Source organism: Oncorhynchus clarkii, chromosome 2 (assembly GCF_045791955.1).
Source record: "Oncorhynchus clarkii lewisi isolate Uvic-CL-2024 chromosome 2, UVic_Ocla_1.0, whole genome shotgun sequence".
In the NCBI taxonomy this organism is placed as follows: Eukaryota; Metazoa; Chordata; class Actinopteri; order Salmoniformes; family Salmonidae; genus Oncorhynchus; species Oncorhynchus clarkii.
The window spans coordinates 59,770,316-59,797,536 of record NC_092148.1 but is presented as its reverse complement, the minus strand read 5'-3'; the positions used below and the strand labels follow the sequence as shown (position 1 = coordinate 59,797,536).

Genomic DNA, 27,221 nt, shown 5'->3' with positions numbered 1-27,221 from the left:
GTAAAGTGACTATGCATAGATAAACAGAGTAGCAGCAGCTTATGTGAAGAGTGTGAAGGAATGTAAATGTATGTGTGTGTGACGTTTTAAGAAATACCGCTACACCCTCCGACGAACCATCAAACAGGCAAAGTGTCAAGACAGGACCAAAATTGAATGCTACTACAGGGGCACTGACGCTCGTCAAATGTTGCAGAACTTGCAAACTATCACGGAATACAAAGGAAAACCCAGCCGAGCTGTCCAGTGGCGCGAGCCTACCAGACAAGCTACATAACACCTTCTATGCTCGCAACACCGAAGTATGCATGAGAGCACCAGCTGTACCGGACGACGGTGTGATCACGCTCTCGGTAGCTGATGCGAGTAAGAACTTTAAACAGGGCAACATTCACAAGAACGCAGGGCCAGACGAAATACCAGGATGCGTACTCGGAGCATGGGCTTACCAGTTAGCAAGTGTCTTCACTGACATTTTTAACCTCTTCCTGACCCTGTCTGTAATACCCAAGTTTCAAGCAGAACACCCTGTGCCCAAGAACGACAAGGTAACCTCTCTATAAATGACTATTTTATCACTCACATCTGTAGCCATGAAATGCTTTGAAAGGCTCACAAAGGCTCACATCAACACCATCATTCCGACACCCTGGACCAACTCCAACAGATCACGCAATCTCTATTGCGCACCACATTGCCCTTTCCCACCTGGACAAAAGGAACACCTGCGTGAGAATGCTGTTGACTACAGCTCAGCGTTCAACACCATACTGCCCTCCAAGCTCATCACTAAGTTAAGAACCCTGGGATTAAACACCTCCCTCTGCAATTGTATACTGGACTTTGATGGGACGCCCCCAGGTTGTGAGGGTAGACAACAACACATCTGCCATGCTGACCCTCAACACAGGGGCCCCTCAGGGGTCTGTGCTTAGCCCCCTCCTGTACTGCCTGTTCCTCCACGACTGCGTTGCTGCACACGACTCCAACAACATCATTAAGTTAGCTCACAACACAATGGTGGAAGGCCTGATCACCGACGACGACGAGACAGCCTACAGCGAGGAGGTCAGAGACCTGGCAGTGCGTTGCCAGGACAACCTCTCCCTCAAAGTAAGCAAGACAAAGGAGCTGTTGGTGGCGCACGCCCCCGTTCATATTGAGGGGGCTTTAGTGGAGACTGTCGGGAGGTTCAAGTTCCTCAGTGTCCAATCACTAAGGACCTATCATGGTCCAAACACACCAACACAGTCGTGAAGAGGGCTCAACAACGATTTGGCATGGGCCCTCAGATCCTCAAAAAGTTATACAGTTGCACCATTGAGAACATCTTGCATACGGCTCAGTACATCACTGGGGCCAAGCTCACTGCCATTCAGGACCTCTATACCAGGCCATGTCAGAGGAAGGCCCTAAAAATTCTCCAACCACCCAAGTCAGTCTATTGTCTCTGCTACCACATGACAAGCAGTACCGGACCACCAAGTCTGAGACCAGCTTCTACCCCAAAGCCATAAGACTTCTTAACAGTTAATTAAACAGCTACCTGGACTTTCTGCTTTTCACCCCTTAACTTCATGTACATAGTACTTCAATCAATCACCTAACCATTTCTCACAGAATTAATTTTACCGACATAAAAAGATCCCACAATGTCGAACCAACAAATTGTCTGCTAGCATTTCATGTTTCCATCAACCCGGTCTTGACTTTTTTCATGCAAGAAGTAATTCATCCGCATGAAATGGTTGGATGGAAACATGGATAGCGACACATTCAATAATGCATTTGATGTTATATTTTTCCCTTATTTTACCAGGTAAATTGACTGAGAACACATTCTCATTTACAGCAACGACCTGGGGAATAGTTACAGGAGACAGGAGGGGGGGTGAATGAGCCAATTGTAAGTTGGGGATGATTAGGTGGCCATGATGGTATGAAGTCCAGATTGGGAATTTAGCCAGGACAACGGGGTTAACACCCCTACTCTTACGATAAGTGCCATGGGCTCTTTAGTGACCACAGAGAGTCAGGACACCCGATTAACGTCCCATCTGAAAGACGGCACCCTAGAGGGCAACGTCTCCAATCACTGCCCTGAAGCATTGGGATATATTTTTTTTAGACCCGAGGAAAGGGTGCCTCTTACTGGCTCTCCAACACCACTTCCAGCAGCATCTGTTCTCCCATCTAGAGACTGACCAGGACCAACCCTGCTTAGCTACAGAAGTAAGCCAGCAGTGGGATGCAGGGTGATATGCTGCTGGCTTGCACGCTCTTGCTGCATCAAGGTGATCTCGGGTGTAGTTATTAGTCCAAACAGTTGCAAAATGGAACAAAAACTACAGTTTCTATAGGACAAATTCAGGTAGGTCCATCCCCGTTTCATTCCGTAAAAAAAAAAAAAATTGCAACAGAATTGGCGGAATTAATACACCCCTGATAACCTCTCCAAGCCAAACCTTCATACCATAACTGCTAACATTAACCACTACACAGCCTACATCATTGACACCATATTAGCCAATGCCATAGTCAAGATAGCTACTAGAATTAAAGGGAGTAAGTAAACCGACAATCCATGTGTATAATCACACAGTACAGTGTACAGCAACAAGTTTAGGATTTACACCGGTGAGCACCGGTGGCACTAATTTAATAAAACCGAAAGCTTACTTTGACTTTGACTTGGAAGAGCTGCAGTGTAACATAAATAGCATTCCTCTCTAAGGTTGTCGCTCTCAAATTTGTAAGAAATGTAATTGTTCAAAACTTTAACTCATATATATATATATATATATACACACAGTGGGGCAAAAAAGTATTTAGTCAGCCACCAATTGTTCAAGTTCTCCCATTTAAAAAGATGAGAGAGGCTTCATCATAGGTACACTTCAACTATGACAGACAAAATGAGAAAAGAAATCCAGAAAATCACATTGTTTGAATTTTAATGAATTTATTTGCAAATTATGGTGGAAAATAAGTATTTGGTCACCTACAAACAAGCAAGATTTCTGGCTCTCACAGACCTGTAACTTCTTCTTTAAGAGGCTCCTCTGTCCTCCACTCGTTACCTGTATTAATGGCACCTGTTTGAACTTGTTATCAGTATAAAAGACACCTGTCCACAACCTCAAACAGTCACAATCCAAACTCCACTATGGCCAAGACCAAAGAGCTGTCAAAGGACACCAGAAACAAAATTGTAGACCTGCACCAGGCTGGGAAGACTGAATCTGCAATAGGTAAGCAGCTTGGTTTGAAGAAATCAACTGTGGGAGCAATCATTAGGAAATGGAAGACATACAAGGCCACTGATAATCTCCCTCGATCTGGGGCTCCACGCAAGATCTCACCCCGTGGGGTCAAAATGATCACAAGAACGGTGAGCAAAAATCCCAGAAGCACGCGGGGGGACCTAGTGAATGACCTGCAGAGAGCTGGGACCAAAGTAACAAAGCCTACCATCAGTAACACACTACGCCGCCAGGGACTCAAATCCTGCAGTGCCAGACGTGTCCCCCTGCTTAAGCCAGTACATATCCAGGCCTGTCTGAAGATTGCTAGAGAGCATTTGGATGATCCAGAAGAAGTTTGGGAGAATGTCATATGGTCAGATGAAACCAAAATATAACTTTTTGGTAAAAACTCAACTCGTCGTGTTTGGAGGACAAAGAATGCTGAGTTGTATCCAAAGAACAACATACCTACTGTGAAGCATGGGGGTGGAAACCTCATGCTTTGGGGCTGTTTTTCTGCAAAGGGACCAGGACGACTGATCCGTGTAAAGGAAGAATGAATGGGGCCATGTATCGTGAGATTTTGAGTGAAACCCTCCTTCCATCAGCAAGGGCATTGAAGATGAAACGTGGCTGGGTCTTTCAGCATGACAATGATCCCAAACATACTGCCTGGGCAACAAAGGAGTGGCTTCGTAAGAAGCATTTCAAGGTCCTGGAGTGGCCTAGCCAGTCTCCAGATCTCAACCCCATAGAAAATCTTCGGAGGGAGTTGAAAGTCCGTGTTGCCCAGCAACAGCCCCAAAACACCACTGCTGTAGAGGAGATCTGCATGAAGGAATGGGCCAAAATACAAGCAACAGTGTGTGAAAACCTTATCAAACGTTTTCTGTAAGTCTTCACCTCTGTCATTGCCAACAAAGGGTATATAACAAAGTATTGAGATAAACTTTTGTTATTGACCAAATACTTATTTTCCACCATAATTTGCAAATAAATTAATAAAAAATTATACAATGGGATTTGCTGGATTTTTTCCCCTCATTTTGTCTGTCATAGTTGAAGTGTACCTATGATGAAAATTACAGGCCTCTCATCTTTTTAAGTTGGAGAACTTGCACAATTGGTGGCTGACTAAATACTTTTTTGCCCCACTATGTGTGTGTAATATATATATATATATATATATATATATATATTATATCACAGAGTACCAGTCAAAAGTTTGGACACACCTTTATTTTTACAACACTGTAGGATAATACTGAAGACATCAAAACTAACACATATGGAATCATCATCATCTCAACCAGCTTCATGAGATAAAAAAAAGTTAATTTGTGGAGTTTCTTTCTTCCTTAATGCATTTTAGCCAATCGATTGTGTTCTGACAAGGTAGTGGTCATAAACAAAAAATAAATGGTAAAAGACCAAGTCCATATTATGGAAAGAACAGCTCAAATAAGCAAAGCGAAACAACAGTCCATCATGACTAAGGTCAGTCAATCAGGAACATTTCAAGAACTTTCAAAGTTTCTTCAAGTACAGTTGCAAAAACCATCAAGCGCTATGATGAAACTGGCTCTCATGAGGACCGCCACAGGAAAGGAAGACAAAGAGTTACCTCTGCTGCAGAAGATAAGTTCATTAGAGTTACCAGCCTCAGAAATTGCAGCCCACATAAATGCTTCACAGAGTTCATGTAACAGACATCTCGAGTGATGCACAGATATGAAATTTTTGGCCGATACTTGATATTTTCCTTGCCAAAAAAAAGACACCGATACCGATAACCAATGTTTAAAATATTAGTGGCCTTTGAAGCATTCTAGTACAGTTAAATAGTTAACACACATGGACGCAGCGGTCTAAGGCACCGCATCTCAGTGCAAGAGGTGTCACTACAGTCCCTGGTTCAAATCCAGGCTGTCTCACATCTGGCAGTGATTGGCGCACAATTGGCTCAGCGTCGTCTGGGTTTGGCCGGGGTAGGCCGTCATTGTAAATAAGAATTTGTTCTCAACTGACTTGCCTAGTTAAATAAAGTTCACACACACACACACTGACCCCCCAAAAATTAGGTTGGCATTTACTTATGTCCCCATTACCAGTAAAACATAATCAAAAACTATTTATTTCACTTACTTGCTATGCTGTTTCATTGTTAATTTCTTCAGTCGTTTCATTCTCAACCAGGATTTATATGGAACACCGCTTGGGTCTTTGCGTGTCAAAAAATATATGCGTCAAGTAATACTATTTGACGTGTCAAATAAGCTTGTTGACCAATCAGGATCAGAATATGACTGCACGTCACATAATAATTTAACGCATTCACACATTTTTTTACGTAGTTATTACACAATCACTCCTATTTCATGTGTCACAACGATCCATCGATATGTATACTATGATGCTGGTAAAGTTGTCTCGCTGGTCATAAAAAAAGCTAGTTAGCGAGCTCATGGATGCAAACAATGTTCTTCCCCAAAAACATAGCAAAACGACATCTGTTTCAGTAGCTCTAGTTAGCTAGCCAACTATATAGCTAGGTGTCATCGTCTAAAATAACCTTATAAATTAAGACAGTTCTTATTTGATTAATGGTGGTCGGACCCATCTATGTGAAGCTAGCCATAATAAGGATTGGCCATAATAGTGGGCTTTGCGGTTAGCCTTCAAAATAAAAGTATGGCATAATTATACTATTTGTTTTCATTTGCATCACTGTCCATTACATACTTTTATTTTGAAGGCAAACTGAAATTCCACTATTGTGCCTATTCCTTATTGTTGCTAGCTTCACAACACATAACATGGTCCGGTCGAGCCTCACTAGCCAGATGAAGCTAGCTGGCTGTTTATAACGTTAGCTTTGGGAAACAGGGTTAAGTAGCTGGATAGCTATTTATTTTCATGAACTGACGTTTAATTTCAATTGGTGAACAACAAGTGACAACCTAGCTAATACTTACTCACAAGGATTCCTAAATCATTGCTAAGATTAATGAAAATTACTGCAGTTTCTACTGTTTTCAGGCTGGTTGTATTGGTGCTAGCTAGGTACGAAGCTAAAGCTAGCTACCCCAGAAGTTGCGGTCGAACAAATGATGCTTTATTACCAATGCGGTATTGTAAACACATCGTTCATGGCCGGTGTTTGCAGACATTTTGTACAGCTTTGACAGTGCTACTGTATATTTTTTGAAACGCAAAGACCCAAACGGCGTTCTATAGTATGCATGTCGTGAAGCTAATAGCAGTAACTCCGGTAGGGCAACATCTGAAAAACAGCGCACTTGATAGTCTGTACCGGTGCTTGACCAGTCGGCGAAAGCCAACATCACCCACGACAGAAAACAGTTGATTGTCAAGGGAAATTAATTCTATTATCTTGGCTTTAATGGATTTTGCCTTTGAATTGTCTCACTGAAATGTTCTTACTCTTTCAAATGACTGCTCGACTTGTTGACTGCTCGATCCACACAGAAGATATTGTGGGCTAGGTTAGTAATGCTATGTTGCACGTGTAGCGCAACATTTTATGTGGCGTCATTACGTCATCTACATTATATAGGTATGCACGTCAGCTTTGACATCAGTTTTGCACATCGGCATTAAACTAGACATCGGGCCGATACCGATGTTGGCATTTTTAGCTAATAATCATCCGATTCCCATATGTTCACCGATATATCGTGCATCCCTAATCACAACCACAGCATTCTTCAGCGATACGCCATCCCATTTGGTTTGCGCTTAGCGGGACTATCTTTTGTTTTTCAACAGGACAATGACACAACACACCTCCAGGCTGTGTAAGGGCTATTTGACCAAGAAGGAGAGTGATGGAGTGCTGCATCAGATGACCTGGACGAGCTCAACCCAATTGAGATGGTTTGGGATGAGTTTTCCTGATTGACTGATCTTCATGTCTTAAAGTAATGAAGGACTGTCGTTTCTCTTTGCTTTTTTGAGCTGTTCTAGCCATAATATGGACTTGGTCTTTTACCAGATGAGGCTATCTTCTGTATACCACCCCTACTTTGTCACAACACAATTGATTGGCTCAATCGCATTAAGGAGGAAAGAAATTCCACAAATTAACTTTTCAAGAAAGCTGTTAATTAAAATGCATTCCAGATGACTACCTCATGAAGCTGGTTGAAAGAATGCCAAGAGTGTGCAAAGCTATCATCAAGGCAAATGGTAGGTACCTTAAAGAATCTAAAATATATTTAGATTCATTTAACACTTTTTTGGTTACTACATGATTCCATGTGTTATTTCATAGTTTTGATGTCTTTACTATTATTTTACAATGTAGAAAATAGTAAAAATAAAGAAAAACCCTTGAATGAGTAGGTGTGTCCAAACTTTTGACTGGTACTGTATGTAATATATATATTATATTTTATATATATTGTATAAAAACACAAAAAAGTCTAGTTTTTGACTGCACTGGGCCTTTAAGTAAGTATTCTCTCTTTATAGGCGGTTCTTGCCTCAGAGGTCAGAGGTGAAACCGTTTGCAATGGCTCCAGCGGGGCCAAAGAGCAGAGCATCACAATTCACGCTACACGGTCCCCAGAGTAAATAGCAGGAAGGTGTAATAACTCATCCACACACCAAACAGGCAACATTTCCTCTGTAACCCTGCCAACTTCCCTCCACTAACAGACCACTCACCCATTCCAATAACACTGTTCACAGTCATCAGCTCTATAGACCATAACGTAAGTGCAAAATAAACTGATACACACAACACTCCAACAAAATGAGCAAATCCCTAAAAATAATGTTCTCAAACTGAACAGACTATTTAAAACCATCTCAATTCCAACTTAATCTGTCATCTAATATGTAGAAAACTTTAAGCATTATGCCGATGCTGTACTTTTCTCTAATTCCCCCCCCCCCCCCCCTTTAGCAGTATGAAGTTATGCTCTTGATTTTTCGCCCCCCAAAAAAACACATTCAAGATAATCATCGATGAACACAAATTCCCTGTATCTCAATGGTATCTTACATGGAATCTACACTGAGTAATATGTGGTATTAGTTTTAATTAAATTAATCAACTACAATGCTTGTTAGGAAAAAAAATGGGGCGGGGAAAAAGATGAGGTTGAAAGAGGGAGGGAGAGAAATGCATTCACACCTATCATCTAATTATACAACAACATTAATCACATTAACGGTGGAACTGATTGCCAGGGTCCAGGCCTTGCTGCTCCTACGTGTCGCTTTGCTATTGCAGTGGAGTCTTAGCTCCTGCCTGCTCTGTGCTGATAACAACTCTAATCATACTTGGCAATCTCTATCTGCACCGGAGATCGGCCCCCAGGGCTTATCAAAAGTTCACATCGAGCTAAAAGCAGAACAAATAAGGAAAAACACACAAGAGAAAGCCACCAAGGCGCTGTGTGTATATATGGGCATATGGGTTTATGAGTGTGTGTGTTTGTCTGACACAGTGGTTTTCTTTGGTACTGGCTTGGGAAGATTGGATCAACGTTTCAATTGTATAACTATGAAACTGTCATGTGAACCAGAAAGTTAAAAGTATGTCAGATAATATAGAAAAGGGTTACAATCATCCATACAAATGTTACAAATATAAAATCTAAATTAAAAAGTTGATGCATAAATAAACTTCCATGGTCTGAAGAGATAAGGTCAATGGGTAATTCAGAGGTGGCTGAACCTATAGACATGGCATCATGGTTTCTATAGGAGGCCATGCATTATTCATGGTGACCTCTGAGCTTTACCCGTGATGTCATGAGGGCAGAGCTGCAGAGAGAGTTGCAGCTGTATCTGTGGATCTGCCTGAGCTTATCTACCAGTGATCAGCAGGCGGCCTTATCAGCCCTGCACATCTCAGAGGGGAAGCTGCCTGCTTTTAAACCTACAATACATCCATCTACCATGTCTTTATTCCAGGCTCTTTTTGTTGTTGCCTTATCAGACCTACCATCCCTGTTTCTGGTCTTATCCTCTTCTCCCACTTTTTAAAGTATCTAGAGATACCCCCAGCTAGTCCCAAACAACAACACAAACACAACAAAGATGAGAATGCAGCAGCCGAATGTAATTATAATGCAAGCTCCATCCCAATCGCCTTCATCTGTCTCATGCTCATAATATCGGAGAGCGATCGCCGCCCTGCTTATCCTGTCTCCCATCTCAACCGCCAAAATAAAAGCCCTGGGATCCGGATGCAATGGGTTGCATGCATATCTTTCCATCAAGGAGGGATGGATAATCAGTTTGAGAGATCTTCACCGTTGGGAAAATGACGCACAAAAGAAGCAGACAAATATCTAACCTGAATTTAGGCTTTCAGCTTCTGTAATGCTGGACACAACATTTGTTGTTGGACCATCATTCCAAATGCTGTTACCATCATTCCAGCAAATGTGCTATAACCATAACATAAAATAAAGGCTGGTACGAAGAAGCAAGCTTGTGATGCTTATGGAACAATATTGTGGAAGTAATCCAACCCCAAGTCTTTATCAACACTCCTCCTCCATTAAAATGTCTGCCAAGGCACAAGAGAATCATGGGACTTGTTTCTCTGTGCACCGTCAAGAGGCCGGGGAAGCATGATGGTGTAAGAACTGATAAAGACAAAGGCTATGACAACCCTGAGACGCATACATCCTTTCCAGGGTCTGGACTATATCCACATTCCACGTGAGACTGATGTGTGATCAGTTGATAGAACACTATTGATAGACCACTATGAAAAGGAAATAACAAATATAGTTTTTTTTTAATTATTTAAATTACAACTAGCTAGCCTACAGAACATCAACAACATAACATGAAGAGGATTTGACTTATGGTCAAAGAGCCTTTTCCAGTGGCTGCTTTGATGATGGCATGTTGCAGATCCTATTTGGAGTAGATTTGGGCCATTGGCATGAACGCCCAATTTACTAGAAGCTTTTTATGAGCACTTTAAACACAATGCCTAACATATACTAATGTTACCTTATGTGATTTCTCTTTCCTTTTCAAGAGTTGCTTTCTGCTTTATTTTTGAGCAGCCCTTCCAAACTCAACCTCCAAGATATTGCTACTGTGTTTATCAGACCAAGGCATCTCTTCTGGATGAAGAACTGAAACAGCGCATGGCAACAGAGCAAAACAACTTCTCAGCAGTAGTCAGTAAGTGAGGGTGTGTGTGTGAGAGAGAGAGTAAATATTATTAATATTTTCATTAACTGCATAATCATGCAAACCTTCACACAATTTGTAAACAGGAAGAACTTGTCAAGCAAGGAGACCAAGCACCAGACCAAAATAAAAACAATTTTAAATGGAAGCCTATGCATTATGGAGTTAAAAGGATAGATGAAAAAATATCCTATTGTAACCCACTATCAGCAGGCAAGATCAGCTAGGCGCGCTATCTGGTGTCCCATCTCTGGAAAAAGAACAGTAAAGCCTGGGGAAAATGCAACGTCAGCCTCAGTGCAGCCTCAGACAGAAAACAAATAAAAAAAGATCAAATTTTAATCTTTATCTCGTCTGAGATCGGATCGCTGTATATCTGTGTTCACATCGCCTTTTTCAGAGAACAGTGACGTTTCCACAACAGAATTAAACAGGAAACCACTGTTTCAGTTTAGTTGCCAATGGACAAAACGTTTTTAAAAGAGCAAATTCAACTTTTTATTAAACCTACAGCAACTGTAAATAAAGTAAAGAGAGACTGCAAGTTAGGCTAAATGGCCCTAACTAATTAGGTAACACAACGTTTAAACCTCCTGCGATAGACTGCATTAACCATTTTTCAAATGTAACCTAGCCTAGATCTAAATGAATAATAGCTTTCACTCTATGATGTTTCACATTGTTTAATAATTTATTGCACACTCTCACTGTGGAGAGTTGAGCTGGAGAGCCTGCAGATGTTGCTTGCCACTGAGTGAGATGTGCTTTACATCACATTTAAAATAAAACATGACATTATTTTGAAATAATTTTGAATATATATGCTATAGTATGGCCTATTTAGAATTTATAATAGTAGGCTAGCCTACGAGCTCAATGTTATGCTAGCTGACTATATTTTAAAATTGGTTTGTGTCAGTAGCCTAGGCTATCAGTAAAACTGTTGGCTACCCTACACAAAATGAAAAAACTATGCACATTTTCACAAAATCCTTAAAAAATATATTGTTACATAATAACATTTTTAAATTAGGTTTGCAGGTAAATGCTAGAAATATTATTTTGGTCACTGCTGAATTTCACAAACCTGTCAACACCTGTCAAAGTGTATATATATATATATATATCACACTCACAACTGCACAATGACACTTAAAGGGGAAATCTGCAGTAGCTACATACATTTTGTTGACTTAAAAATCAATATTTACCCATTGATTCTTGAAGAATATAACTTATACATGCCTCATGAGATTAGTTCAACTCTTGTACCCCATCACTGTACATACCATCACTGTACATACCCTACATTACTCATCTCATATGTATATACTGTACTCTATACCATCTACTGCATCTTGCCATCTTTATGTAATACATGTATCACTAGCCACTTTAAACAATGCCACTTTTATATGTTTACATACCCTACATTACTCATCTCATATGTATGTACTGTACTAGATACCATCTACTGCATCTTGCCTATGCCGTTCTGTACCATCATTCATTCATATATCGTTATGTACATATTCTTCATCCCTTTACACTTGTGTGTATAAGGTAGTTGTTGTGAAATTGTTATGTTAGATTACTCGTTGGTTATTACATCATTGTCGGAACTAGAAACACAAGCATTTCGCCACACTGGCATTAACAGCTGCTAACCATGTGTATGTGACAAATCAAATTTGATTTGATCAGAACCCAAAATATAAGATGGTTTTGAGATATTCCAATGTTTGTAAACAAAGTACTTGTAAACAAATGCTGTATAGCCTCAAAACATGGTTACAACATGGTGACCCCTCCTTGCATCCATAGCTCCTTGAGAGTGGTTACATTTATCCAGCCCCATCCCTGTTGTTTAGCGAAACAGTAGCGGGGAACTCGCTTTGTTATTGTTTCAACAGCTGATTGCCGCTTTAAAGATAAATGTGAACTTATTTGTTCTTACGTTTGATCTGCCGGGGTTTGCTCTGCTTTCTTCGGGACATGGCTTTATCCTGTTCTTGTTCAGCTGAAAATAAGTGATCTTCTTCCCAAGAAGACCTCTACTAGCAATGAAACACAGCTCGATCTCCACCCGGAGATATCCGCATGACCTGCACTTTGATATTATTTGACGCGCGATAACTACCTGTGGTCAAGTAAGCTTTAGTTACTTTTAAATGTCTTCCCAGATGTGCGGTCTTCTCCTAGCTCTTCCTCCTCTTCCTTGTGATGTCTTGACTGTCACCGAAGGGATGCCAGTGCCTGCAGTTGTGTCGCTATCATTATTGTATTAAATGTTGCCGCTTGATTGTTTTCGTTTTTCCCTAGTCCGCTCCACGTTCTAGTACAGGCAGCCAGTATCAATGGAGCGCGAGCATGACACTAAACAGTACAGCTGATTTGGAGACATGACACGCCCCTCTAACGCCACCTGCGTCTGACGTAGATATAGCGTCTCGATGATGGGCGTCAACAGTTGGCCCCAAAATCCTTGATTGTATACCTACTTAGATTTTATCCATTTATTACGTTTATTTTGACTGTTTATCTTAACTTATCTAGGTTTATCTGGAAGGTTTATCGAAAACTGAAATTATTCTGGCATTTATAATTGCATAATCTGGCAATAGTAGCCTATGATTCACGGCAAATCTGTAGCCTATCTTTATAATGTACAAACTATAAGGCTAATAGTCCATCCCTTGTAATTTGCCTACAAGATAAAAGACAGTTATGATAATATTGAAGTTGATGAGAAATTAAGACATGGGAAACCTTGCATAAGGAAAGTATTTTAGGATAATACAGTGCCAAGGACTGCGGGTCCCCCCTCTCCTTCTCCGTGGCCTACCAGAGTAAGACATTTAAACATGTTGACCCTCGCAAGGCTGCTGGCCCAGACGGCGTCCCTAGTTTCGTACTCAGAACATGCGCAGACCCGCTGGTTGGTGTGTTTACGAGCATATTCAATCTCTACCGATCCCAGTCTGCTGTCCCCATGTGCTTCAAGATGGCCACCATTGTTCCTGTACCCAAGAAGGCAAAGATACCTGAACTAAATGACTATCACCCCGTAAAGCTCACTTCTGTCATCATAAAGTTCTTTGAGAGACTAGTCAAGGATCGTATCACCTCCACCTCCACTACCTGCCACCTTAGACCCACTTCAGTTTGCATACCACCCCAACATGTACACAGACGATGCAATCGCCATCACACTGCACACTGCCCTATCCCATCTGGACAAGAGGAATACCTATGTAAGAATGCTGTTCATTGACTACAGCTCAGCATTCAACACCATAGTACCCTTCAAGCTCATCATTAAGCTTGAGGCCCTGGGTCTCAACCCCGCCCTGTGCATTTGGGTCCTGGACTTTCTGATCGGGCCGCCTCCAGGTGGTGAAGATAGGAAACAACATCTCCACTTCGCTGATGCTCAACACTGGGGCCCCACAAGGGTGCATGCTCAGCCCCTTCCTGTACTCCCTGTTCACCCATGACTGCGTGGCCATGCACGTCTCCAACTCAATCATCAAGTTTGCAGGTGACACAACAGTAGTTGGCTTGATTACCAACAACGACAAGACAGGGTACTCGGTGTGTGGTGTCAGGAAAACAACCTCTCACTCAATGTAAAAAAAAACAAGGAGATGATCGTAAACTTCAAGAAACAGCAGAGGGAGCACCCCCCTATCCACATCGACGGGACAGTAGTGGAGAAGGTGGAACGTTTTAATTTCCTCTGCGTACACATCACAAATGTACACACCTCTTCAACCTCAGGAGGCAGAAGAATTTTGGCTTTTCACCTGAAACCCTCACAGATGCAACTTTTACAGATGCACAATTGAGAGCATCCTGTCAGGCTGTATCACCGCCTGGTACGGCAACTGCACCACCCTCAACCGCAAGGCTCACCAGAGGGTGGTGCGGTCTGCACAACGCATAACTGGCGGAAAACTACCTGCCCTCCAGGACTCCTACAGCACCCGATTTCACAGGAAGGCCAAAAATATCATCAAGGACAACAACCACCCGAGCCACTGCCTGCTCACCCTGTTAACATCCAGAAGGCGAAGTCAGTACAGGTGCATCAAAGCTGGTACAGAGAGACTGAAAACATCAATCAAGGTCATCAGACTGTTAAACAGCGATCACTAACACAGAGAGGCTGCTGCCTACGTACAGAATCGAATCATTGGCTACTTTAATGAATGGATCACTCGTCACTTTAAATAATGGCACTTATCATACTAATAATGTTTACATATCTTACATTACTCATCTCATATGTATATACTGTATTTTATACCATCTATTGCATCTTGCCTATGCCGCTCAGTCATCACTCATCCATATATTTATGTGTACATTATTTTTCACCCCTCAAGATTTGTGTGTATTAGGTAGTTGTTGTGAAATTGTTAGATTACTTGTTAGATATCACTGCACTGTCAGAACTAGAAGCACAAGCATTTTGCTAGACTCTCATTAACATCTGCTAACCATGTGTATGTGACCAATAAAATTGTATTTGATTTGCATTTTTGTGACCCTCTTTAGTGCAATGTAAATGCAATGTCATAGGTGATGTGGAACACCGCATTTTTACTACAAACTTAAGCAATTCAAGACAAATTTATTTATTTGTTTTTAGGTAACTGATGGGTGCCAAGCATGCTGTAGTTTTCATGTAATTCTTAGAGGATTTTTTTTTTAAAGTGCTTTACATGGAAATATCTGAATAAAGCCACTGTAGAATTTCAAATAATGAATTATTAGCTACAAATAATGTATGTGGCACGATCCTGAAAAATCATTCATTGAGAACTGCAGACGTATCATATATATCAAGTACTATTTGTATGTGAAAATGTCATGGGATGCATATTCTCTATTGTTTACATTTTTGTTGCATACTCTTTGAGGGTTTGCACATGTTAAGGAGTGTGGCTTTAATAGTCCCATCGCTTTTTATGCTACCAAAGTAAAAACCAAGTGATAGATTGTTAGCAACATAAAGTCTCAAGTGTGCAATATGTACTCTCAATACTGAAAAGGGCAGTTTGTATGGATTTTATCTGTTTATCTGTTTTTCTATAGTTTTACATTTGACAAACCATTCAGGAATATGTAACAAAATACTTCTCCAGAAGGCATAAATTGAGGGTACAAATCAACAACCAAAACAATAGCTTACAAGACAGGTTTTTAAGCCGTATTCACTGCTGCCATCTAGTGACAATGTGAAAATCTTGTCAAGTAGAAAAAGGCTGGTGTCTAACAGCAGGATAGCTGTTATGTTGTATCAACATGTGAGTTTGTCTTGATGATGTACAGAAATTGAGACAAGTGTTACATCAGATAATCTGATACTCACTAATCATGCTAATCTTTAAAGATCTTGTCATTGTTTTTCACAGATACAGAACACACAAGATCAAACATTACCTTTTGGATTTACCACAGTCATGAGAATCTGTTGATTCCTTATGATACTGGAAAGACCGGTCGGTAAGACTTCACATTACATTGCTCTTCTACTTGTGTAGTAATGCTGTTATTGAAACAATGTTATCTTGTCATATCATATGTTAATTACTGTGTAATAACGTTACTCCTATTTTGTGTGTTTGTGTGTGTTTGTTTGTGTGTGTGTGTGTGTGTGTGTGTGTGTGTGTGTGTGTGAGTATGATAGAAATACACAGGTGGGTGTGGCATCAGCTTTGCTAATGATAGTATGTGTTTAGTACTTATAAGGATTAAACACTTTAAAGAGTCTATTGACGCACCCATGCGTAAGTAACATAATCAAAAAATCCCTGTCAATATCCGGCAGTTTAAACTAGAGATATCTTTTTTTGCATGGGCTGAGTCTTAATCCACCGCATTCGCCTACATCGGCCTTCCACATCTGCACCAGGAGGCATCTCGAAAGAAAACAGTTCTCACGAAAACACGGTGTGGCCTAAAAACGATATGACTACTCTATGGAAAGGGGGGACTCTCACGAACACAATGGTCTTCTCCATTTGATGGTGGACTTATGTGAAATTGGAAACCCTGATGTGCAAACTTTTGTCTGTAGCGTCGAAACCAATTGGGTTACATGGTATGACCATCTTATTTTGGTTGTTACCGATAGTAGCCTAGTAGCCTAATTTCTCTTTCGCTCTGGAAACATAGCGGAATATGCTGTGCTCTAAAGATAGCATGGTATTGCCACACAAATATATTAGAAAATAATTGTCAATCTGATCAGAAAAACTGAATTTTGGAATATAGTGTGCAATATGCTTTAAAGTTTTTACCAAGCGTGAGTCCATCCAGGCTCGAGTCCCGTGCGTGAAACAACACAATAACGAGCTCGAGAAATGTAGCCTATACTGAAGCAAAGATTCACCCACATTTTAGATAAGAAAATATCTGCCTACTTTTCTGTCATGCCAACCATCCATGATCCAGCCAAATCAAATAATTCCATGTGTCTGGCTTCTGTCTTCGTAACCTTTCACATAGCCTATTCTATGGTATGTGGTAATCCAATCAGCAACACTGCAGCTGTTGATTGCAGTGATCAGCATTCATCATGTACTGTATGCTATATATAATCAATACACAAATTTCAATGAGCAGGGTATTTCATGCAAACACAGGTTATAAGAATACTTTCCCATCTTATAGCCAACAACACAGTTAACACAATTACTTCAAACTGAACATGGAAATACTGAAACTAGCTGCACTTTGTTTCATTTGACCTGTTTTCTATTGATATTTCTTTGTATATCCATAACCATTATGTGGATTCATGATTTTGACTTGCTGAGAAAAGCTGCTTGCCTGTCTGTCTCATCCCGACTCTCAATATGTTATAGCTGGAGATCGAATTTGAATATTGAAACAATGTTGGAAATGTCGGAGAGACAGACAGCAAGGTTTATTCAAATCTCCGCTGTTGAAAACTAAATGTTAGTCTAAAAGAAATGTGAGATAATGTCTAAATGTTTTTATAGTGGAAATCAAATGTATAAATTGCCTGGCTGGGCTGATGAGACAGTGGATTGGCAGTCAGATGGAACAAGGTACATAGGCATTTTTTATCATTATTTTTTTATTTTATTTAATTTTACCCCCTTTTCGTGGTATCCAATTGTTAGTACTATCTTGTCTCATCGCTACAACGTACGGGCTCGGGAGAGATGAAGGTCGAAAGCCATGTGTCCTCCAAAACACAACCCAACCAAACCGCACTGCTTCTTAACACAGCGCGCTTCCAACCCGGAAGCCAGCCGCACCAATGTGTCGGAGGAAACACCGTGCTGAGACAAGGATATCCCTACCGTCCAAACCCTCCCTAACCTGGACGACGACAAATAGCCGACCAATCAGCCGGTTACCAACTCTACGTAAACTTTTGGAAAAAATTGTGTTTGACCAGATACAATGCTATTTTACTGTAAACAAATTGACAACAGACTTTCAGCACGCTTATAGGGAAGGACATTCAACAAGCACAGCACTTACACAAATAACTGATGATTAACTGAGAGAAATTGATGATAAAAAGATTGTGGGAGCTGTTTTGTTAGACTTCAGCACGGCTTTTGACATTATCGATCATAGTCTGCTGATGGAAAAACTTATGTGTTATGGCTTTACACCCCCTGCTATATTCTGGATATAGAGTTACCTGTCTAACAGAACACATAGTGTGTTATTTAATGGAAGCATCTCCAACATAATCCAGGTAGAATTCTGAATTCCCCAGGGCAGCTGTCTAGGCCCCTTACTTTTTTCAATCTTTACTAATGACATGCCACTGGCATTGAGTAAAGCCAGTGTGTCTATGTATCCGGATGACTCAACACTACACATAAGCTACTACAGCAAGTTAAATCACTGCAACACTTATGAAAGAGCTGCAGTTAGTTTCAGAATGGGTGGCAAGGAATACGTTTCAAAAACGAAACACATTGTATTTGGGACAAATCATTCACTAAACCCTAAACCTCATCTAAATCTTGTAATGAATCATGTGAAAATTGAGCAAGTTGAGGTGACTAAATTGCTTGGAGTAACCCTGGATTGTAAACTGTCGTGGTCAAAACATGTTGATACAACAGTAGCTAAGATGGGGAGAAGTCTGTCCATAATAAAGCATTGCTCTGACTTTTTAACAACACTATCAACAAGGCAGTTCCTACAGGCTCTAGTTTAGTCGCACCTAGATTCAGTTGTGTGGTCAGGTGCCACAAAGAGGGACCTTGAAAAATGACAATTGGCTCAGAACATGGAAGCACGGCTGGCCCTTAAATGTACATGGAGAGCTAACATGAATAATATGCATAATATGTATGTAAATCTCTCATGGCTCAAAGTGGAGGAGAGATTGACTTGTTTTTGTAAGTGTTGACATGCTGAATGAACCGAGGTGTCTATTTAAACTGCTAGCACACAGCTCGGACAACCATGCATAGCCCCCAAATGCCAGGTCTCTTCACAATAGCCCGGCCCGCTACAAAGATTCGCTAGAGCGCGATGGGACAAGGACATCCCAGCAGGCCAAACCCTCCCCTAACCCGGACAACACTGGGCCAATTATAGAAACAAATCAAATGTTATGTTATTTGTCACATGCGCTAAATACATCATGTTACTTTACTGTGACCTTACTGTGAAATGCTTTTACAATTTTTTATGTGCTAGCTCATTGGTATACTGGTTGCAACACAGACTGGGATTGAACCCAGGTCTGTAGTGATGCCTCTAGTCATGCGATGCAGTGCCTTAGACCGCTGCGCCACTCAGGAGGCCCACAACTTCCACGTTTATAAGCCTGATATGTGGTCATGGCTAGAAGGGATCAAATTTTTGTCAAATTAAAGTCAAAAGTCATATATATTTTTGCGTTTTAGCTAATCCTAACCCTTTTCCTAACCTTAACCTAATTTTCCTATCCTGTTACGTTAATTCTCCTAACCTGCTGCGTTCAATACAACTGGGAACTCGGAAATCTCTAACTTCTGACTTCAATGCGTTCAAATCAAGTGGGAACTCTGACTGAGAAAAATCGATTTGAACGGTCATCCAACTCGCAATTCCAACTCGGGAATTCAGGCCGACCTAAAGATCCGACCTTCAGATCAACCTAAAGATCACTGACGTCATGATTTGACCTCTATTTTTCCCGAGTTCCCAGTTGTTTTGAACTGCATTAGGGTTAGCTAAAATGAAGAAAAATAATCCACTTTTTATGTTCATTTGAGAAAAGCTGGACTGGCCCATGGCCAGAGATACCAGACCAGTGAGTCACATCAGAGAGGAAGAAGGAAAGGAGTTTTTGTATGGAGGTCAATGAGTACAGTTACATGCACACATTAATGTGATTATTGTGAATAGTCATATTAATATAATAGTTTGATTTCCAAGATGGCGCAGCAGTAAGACGTAATTGTTTTTGTCCCATGTAAATATTCAGTCTTTTTTGTTGTTTTTTGTATACATTTCATTAAATTTCAATCTCTTTTTTCCATTTTCGAATTAAATACACCTTTCTGCAACCTGCCTCACCCAATGTGGTATGGATCTGCTATTTTTTAGACCTTAAAACTGGAACCTCCATCAGAAGCTAGCCAGCAAACTAGCTACTAGCTATTTAGTCATTGTTAGCCACTACTAGCGATCTTTTCCTTGAGCACGGACACCAGTCGCTTTAGCCCAGATAGGCCGGATAATACCTGCCAGTCTGCACAGCGCGATATCAGCCCTGGGCATGTTGGACTGCTTTTTTTCCCACTGCCGCAAAATCTGGACCATTACACCGATTCTTCACAGCTAGCTAGCTGCTACCGAGTGGCTATTGTGGTTAATGCCCTTGTCCAGAAGCATGCACCAGTTAGCCTCAAGCTAGCCTTGAGCTAGGCCCATCCCCCGGCTAGCAAACAAAGTACACCAACTACAATACCTCTCTTGCCAATTTGGCTTGTACCCTTTGTCGACACTGCTGATCTGCTGACATAATTCGGCTGATGTGCTCTCAACCGGCCTCTGCATCGTGGATGTGCTGAAGATCCATCTGCTAGCCCCAGCCCACTAGCTTCCTGAACACTATCTCCCTCTCGCCTAGCATAGTAATTGATTACCGAACGGCTCCCTGTTTCATCTATTGTTGATCACTCGGCCACACAGCTGATGCCTGCTGGACTGTTCATTAACACGGTTCATTTTGTTTATCTGTCGACCCCAGCCTCGAACTCAGGCCCTGTGTGTAGCTAACGGACCCCCTCTGCCCATTTATCGCCATTTACTCGTTGTTGTTGTCTTAGTTGTTTACCCGTTGTTGTCTCATTCGTTGTTGTCTTAGCTCTTCCAATCAACACCTGTGATTGCTTTATGCCTCTCTAATGTCAATATAGCTTGTATACTGTTGTTGAGGGCAGCTCTCATTGTTTTATTTTACTGCAGAGCCCCTAATCCTGCCTCAGATAGCCCCCCTTGTCCCACCCCCACACATGCGGAGACCGCACCTAGCTTAACTAGCACCTCCAGAGATGCAAACTCTCTCATTGTCACTCAATGCCTAGGTGTACCCCCACTGTACTCGCACCCTACCATACCCATGTCTGTACAAATCAAATCAATGTATTTATACAGCCCTTCTTACATCAGCTGATATCTCAAAGTGCTGTACAGAAACCAAGCCTAAAACCCCAAACAGCAAGCAAGACAGGTGTGGAAGCACGGTGGCTAGGAAAAACTCCTTAGTAAGGCCAAAACCTAGGAAGAAACCTAGAGAGGAACCATGCTATGAGGGGTGGCCAGTCCTCTTCTGGCTGTGCCGGGTGAAGATTATAAACAGAACATGGCCAAGATGTTCAAATGTTCATAAATGACTAGCATGGTCAAATAATAATAATCACAGTAGTTGTCGAGGGTGCAACAGGTCAGCACCTCAGGAGTAAATGTCAGTTGGCTTTTCATAGCCGATCATTGAGAGTCTCTCTACCGCTCCTGCTGTCTCTAGAGAGTTGAAAACAGCAGGTCTGGGACAGGTAGCACATCCGGTGAACAGGTCAGGGTTCCATAGCCGCAGGCAGAACAGTTGAAACTGGAGCAGCAGCACGGCCAGGTGGAATGGGGACAGCAAGGAGTCATCATGCCAGGTAGTTGCTGAGGCATGGTCCTAGGGCTCAGGTCCCCCGAGAGAGAGAAATAAAGAAAGAGAGAATTAGAGAGAGCATACTTAAATTCACATAAGACACTGGAGAAATACTCCAGATACAACAGACTGACCCTAGCCCTCCGACACATAAACTACTGCAGCATAAATACTGAAGCCTGAGACAGGAGGGGCCAGGAGACACTGTGGCCTCATCCGATGATACTTCCAGACAGGGCCAAACAGGCAGGATATAACACCACCCACTTTGCCAAAGCACAGCCCCCACACCACTAGAGGGATATCTTCAACCACCAACTTACTATCCTGAGACAAGGCCGAGTATAGCCCACAAACATCTCCGCCACAGCACAACCCAAGGGGGGTGCCAACCCAGACAGGAAGAGCACGTCAGTGACTCAACCCACTCAAGTGACGCACCCCTCCTAGGGACGGCATGGAAGAGCACCAGTAAGCCAGTGACTCAGCCCCTGTAATAGGGTTAGAGGCAGAGAATCCCAGCGGAGAGAGGGGAACCGGCTGGGCAGAGACAGCAAGGGCGGTTCGTTGCTCCAGTGCCTTTCCGTTCACCTTCACACTCCTGGGCCAGACTACACTCAATCATATGACCCACTGAAGAGATGAGTCTTCAATAAAGACTTAAAGGTTGAGACCGAGTCTGCATCTCTCACATTGGTAGACAGACCATTCCATAAAAATGGAGCTCTATAGGAGAAAGCCCTGCCTCCAGCTGTTTGCTCAGCAATTCTAGGGACAATTAGGAGGCCTGCGTCTTGTGACCGTAGCGTATGTGAAGGTATTTGGCAGGACCAAATCAGAAAGATAGGTGCAAACCCATTTAATGCCTAGTAGGTTAGCGGTAAAACCTTGAAATCAGCCCTTGCCTTAACAGGAAGCCAGTATAGGGAGGATAGCACTGGAGTAATATGATCCATTTTTTTGGTTCTAGTCAGGATTCTAGCAGTCGTATTTAGCACTAACTGAAGTTTATTTAGTGCTTTATCCGGGTAGCCGGAAAGTAGAGCATTGCAGTAGTCTAACCTAGAAGTAACAAAAGCATGGATACATTTTTCTGCATCAATTTTGGACAGAAATTGTCTGATCTTTGCAATGTTACGCAGATGGAAAAAAGCTGTCCTTGAAACAATCTTGATATGTTCGTCAAAAGAGAGATCAGGGTCTAGAGTAACGCCGAGGCCCTTCACAGTTTTATTTGAGACGACTGTACAACCATCAAGATTAATTGTCAGATTCAACAGAAGATCTCTTTGTTTCTTGGGACCTAGGACAAGCATCTCTGTTTTGTCTGAGTTTAAAAGTAGAACATTTGCAGCCATCCACTTCCTTATGTCTGAAACACAGGCTTCCAACAAGGGCAATTTTGGGGCTTCCCCACGTTTCATTGAAATGTACAGCTCTGTGTCTTCCGCATAGCAGTGAAAGTTAACATTATGTTTTCGAATGACATCCCCAAGAGGTAAAATATATAGTGAAAACAATAGTGGTCCTAAAACGGAACCTTGACGAACACAGAAATTTAAAGTGCACTATGCCCTGAGACTATCCTACCACGCCTAGGAATCTGCACCTTTAATTCTCTGTTCCCAAACCAGTTCTTATAGCCTTTAGCCGAACCCTTATCCTACTCCTCCTCTGGTCCTCTGGTGATGTAGAAGTTATCCCAGGCCCTGTGTGTCCCCAGGCACTCTCATTTGTTGACTTCTGCAACAGTTAAAGCCTTGGGTTCAGGATTGTTAACATCAGAAGCCTCATCCCTAAATTTGCTTTATTCACTGCTTTAGCATACTCCGCCAACCTTGATGTCCTAGCCGTGTCTGAATCCTGGCTTAGGAAGACCACCAAAAATTCTGAAATTTCCATCCCCAATTACAACATTTTCCGTCAAGACTGGACTGCTAATGGGGTAACGGGGTCATACTATCCAGGTCTATGCCCAAACAATTCGAGCTTCTACTCTTAAAGATCCATTTCTCCAGAAATAAGTCCCTCACTGTTGCCACTTGTTATAGACCCCCTCAGCTCCCAGCTGTGCCCTGGATATCATATGTGAATTGATCGCCCCCCATCTATCGTCAATGTTCGTACTGCTAGGTGACCTAAATTGTGATATGCTTAACACCCTGGCTGTCCTACAATCTAAGCTAGATGCCCTCGATCTCACACAAATGATCAAAGAACCTAACAGGTACAACCCCAAATCTGTAAACATGGCACCTTCATAGATATCATCCTGACCAACTTGCCCTCTAAATACACCTCTGCTGTTTTCAACCAGGATCTCAGCGATCACTGCCTTATTGCCTGCATCCGTTATCAGTCCGCGGTCAAACGACCACCCCTCATTACTGTCAAATGCTCCCTAAAACACTTCTGCGAGCAGGCCTTTCTAATCGACCTAATATCCTGGAAGGGTATTGACCTCATCCCGTCAGTAGAGGATGCCTGGTTATTTATTTGAAATGCCTTCCTCGCCAACTTAAATAAGTATGCCCCTTTCAAAAATGTTGAACTAAGAACAGATTGGTTCACTCCAGACTTGACTGCCCTTGACCAGCACTGTTACAGACCTATTTCTATCCTGCCCTGCCTTTCTAAAGTCTTCGGAAGCCAAGTGAACAAACAGATCACAGACCATCCGCTATGCAATCTGGTTTCCGAGCTGGTCGCGGGTGCACCTCAGTCATGCTCAAGATCCTAAATGATATCATAACTGCTATCGGTCTTCCTCGACCAGCCGTCTTCATCGACCTGGCCAAGGCTTTTGACTCTGTCAATCACCGTGTTCTTATCTGCAGACTCAACAGCCTTGGTTTCTCTAATGACTGCCTCGCCTGGTTCACTAACTACTTCTCAGATAGAGTTAAGTGTGTCAAATCGGAGGGCCTGTTGTTCGGACCTCTGGCAGTCTCTAATGGGGGTGCCACAGGGTTAAATTCTTGGGCTGACTCTTTTCTCTGTATATATCAATGATGTCACTCTTGCTGCGGGTGATTCTTTTATGCACCTCTATGCAGACGACACCATTCTGTTAACAAACCTCCAAACGAGCTTCAACACCATACAACACTTCCATGGCCTCCAGCTGCTCTTAAATGCTAGTAAAACTAAATGCATGCTCTTCAACCGATCGCTGCCCGCACCCGCCCGCCCGACTAGCATCACTACTCTGAAAGGTTCTGAATTAGAATATGTGGACAACTTCAAATACCTAGGTGTCTGGCTAGACTGTAAACTCTCCTTCCAGACTCACATTAAGCATCTCCAATCCAAAGTTAAATCTCGAATCGGCTTCCTATTTCACAACAAAGCAACCTTCACTCATGCTGCCAAACTTACCCTCGTAAAACTGACTATCCTACCGATCCTTGACTTCGGCGATGTCATTCACAAAATAGCCCCCAACACTCTACTCAGCAAATTGGATGCTGTCTATCACAGTGCCATCTGTTTTGTCACCAAAGCCCCATATACTACCCACCACTGCGACCTGTATGCTCTCGTTGGCTGGTCCTCGCTACATATTCGTCGCCAAACCCACTGGCTCCAGGTCATCTATAAATATTTGCTAGGTATAGCTCCGCCTTATCTCAGCTCACTGGTCACCATAGCAAAACCCATTCGTAGCACGTGCTCTAGCAGGTATATTTCACTGGTCATCCCCAAAGCCAACACCTCCTTTAGCTGCCTTTCCTTACAGTTCTCTGCTGCCAATGACTGGAACAAATGGCAAAAATCACTGAAGTTGGAGACTTATATGTCCCTCACTAACTTTAAGCGCAGCTGTCAGAGCAGGTTACTGATCGCTGCAGCTGTACACAGCCCATCTGTAAATAGCCCATCCAACCAACTACCTACCTCATCCCTATATTTGTTTTTGTTTTTCTGCTCTTTTGCACACCAGTATTTGTACTTGGGCATCCTCATCTGTACATATATCACTCCAGTGTAAATTGCTAAATTGTAATTTCTTCGCCACAATTGGCCGATTTATTGCCTTACCTCCTTACTTCTTTTGCACACACTGTATACAGATTTTTCCATTGCGTTATTGACTGTACATTTGTTTATCCCATGTGTAACTCTGTGTCATTGTTTTTATCGCACTGCTTTGCTTTATCTTGGCCAGGTTGCAGTTATAAATGAGAACTTGTTCTCAACTGGCCTACCTGCTTAAATAAAGGTGAAATACATTTTATTTATTTAAATGCGTACATGCTTTGCAAGAAGAACAGTTTCGCTAATAATTCTGTTTACATGGACACATCTGAAATCAGGCTACCTGATGGCACGTTGATAAATACAGAAAATCGTCAATAAATGTTCTATTTCAGCAACCATGTTATTTTTGGGAAGTATATTTGATTTGAGTTCGGACATATAAAGTTTGTACGTGAAAACTATAAGACGCATACATTCCATTGTTCCGAACTCACTTCATATGAACAAAAGAGGGAGGCTTGCGTTACCAGTGCTGGCAGATGCACAGATCAAATACACAGCTGGAATGCCTATTAAGCTGTTTACATGTCCTAATCATTCGAAAGATTGCTAGGAAACCCAGTTGTTTTAATTGGCATATACTTACTTAGATTTTGACCTTACACTGATTAAGATAAGCAGAGTAAGGTGTTTACATGACTATTGTATAATCTGCCTACTGCCATAATCAGTTTAATATAGAATTATTCCTGTGCATGTAAACTACTCAGTGAGAGAGTGTTGAATTTGGTCAACTAAAAAAGTATGGCTTATTTGCAACATTTGATTGAATATAAGTTGTTAAGAGAGTACTGATATAATTAGGACGTGATATCCAGGCAAAATTGAGAAAAAATACTTTATATCAGAGTTGTCTCAAGATGGCTATGCATATTCATGCCATCAAGTTAGTAGCATAGCATCGCTCTCCATGGAATACAGGCGGTTGATGTCAACAAACTTCATCAAATATTTTTAGAAGTATTACAAAGAAAGGATAGGCGGGAGCTAGACAGCCGGCCGTGCCGCTTTGTGGTCATCAACTCCAATTGTTTGGGTGGAGAGACATGTAACTTGTCAGTATATCCATAATGTTTGGTCACAGCTAGCTGTGTAGTCACGTCAAGGGGGGAGGTGTGTGTTTCTTTGTTAACATCTGGTGCATAATCTCTAATATTAAGGAAGTTTCAAGGTTCTACTCGCCTGAGTTAGAATACATCATGATAACTTGCAGACCATACTATTTACCAAGAGAGTTTTCATCTAGTTTTTCGTAGCTGTTTATTTACCACCACAAGCCGATGCTGGCACTAAGATCGCACTCAACAAGCTGTTTAGGGCCATAAGAAAACAAGAAAATGCACATCCAGAGGCAGCACTCCTGGTGGCCAGTGATTTTAATGCAGGAAAACTGAAATCCATCTTACCTCATTTCTACCAGCATGTCATCTGTGCAACTAGAGGTGAAAAAACTAGATCACCTTTACTCCACCCACAGAAATGCATACAAAGCTCCCCCTCGCCCTAAACTCTCTAACCATAACTCTATTCTCCTAATTCCTGTTTACAAGCAAAACTAAAACAGAAAGTACCTATACGCCAAGCAACAG

At 41.8% G+C, this 27,221-nt stretch overlaps 1 protein-coding gene across 1 annotated transcript in view; it reads right to left on the bottom strand.

Moving 5' to 3' along the window:
* Positions 1 to 12,811, bottom strand: part of LOC139371010 (zinc finger protein ZFPM1-like) — an 88,939-nt gene extending 76,128 nt beyond the window's left edge. The window contains exon 1 of the mRNA XM_071111024.1: positions 12,391 to 12,811. Within this exon, the coding sequence (XP_070967125.1) occupies positions 12,391 to 12,430 (40 nt within the window). The 5' untranslated portion in view covers positions 12,431 to 12,811. The remainder of the gene's footprint in view (positions 1 to 12,390) is intronic.
* Between the last annotated feature and the right edge of the window lie 14,410 nt (positions 12,812 to 27,221).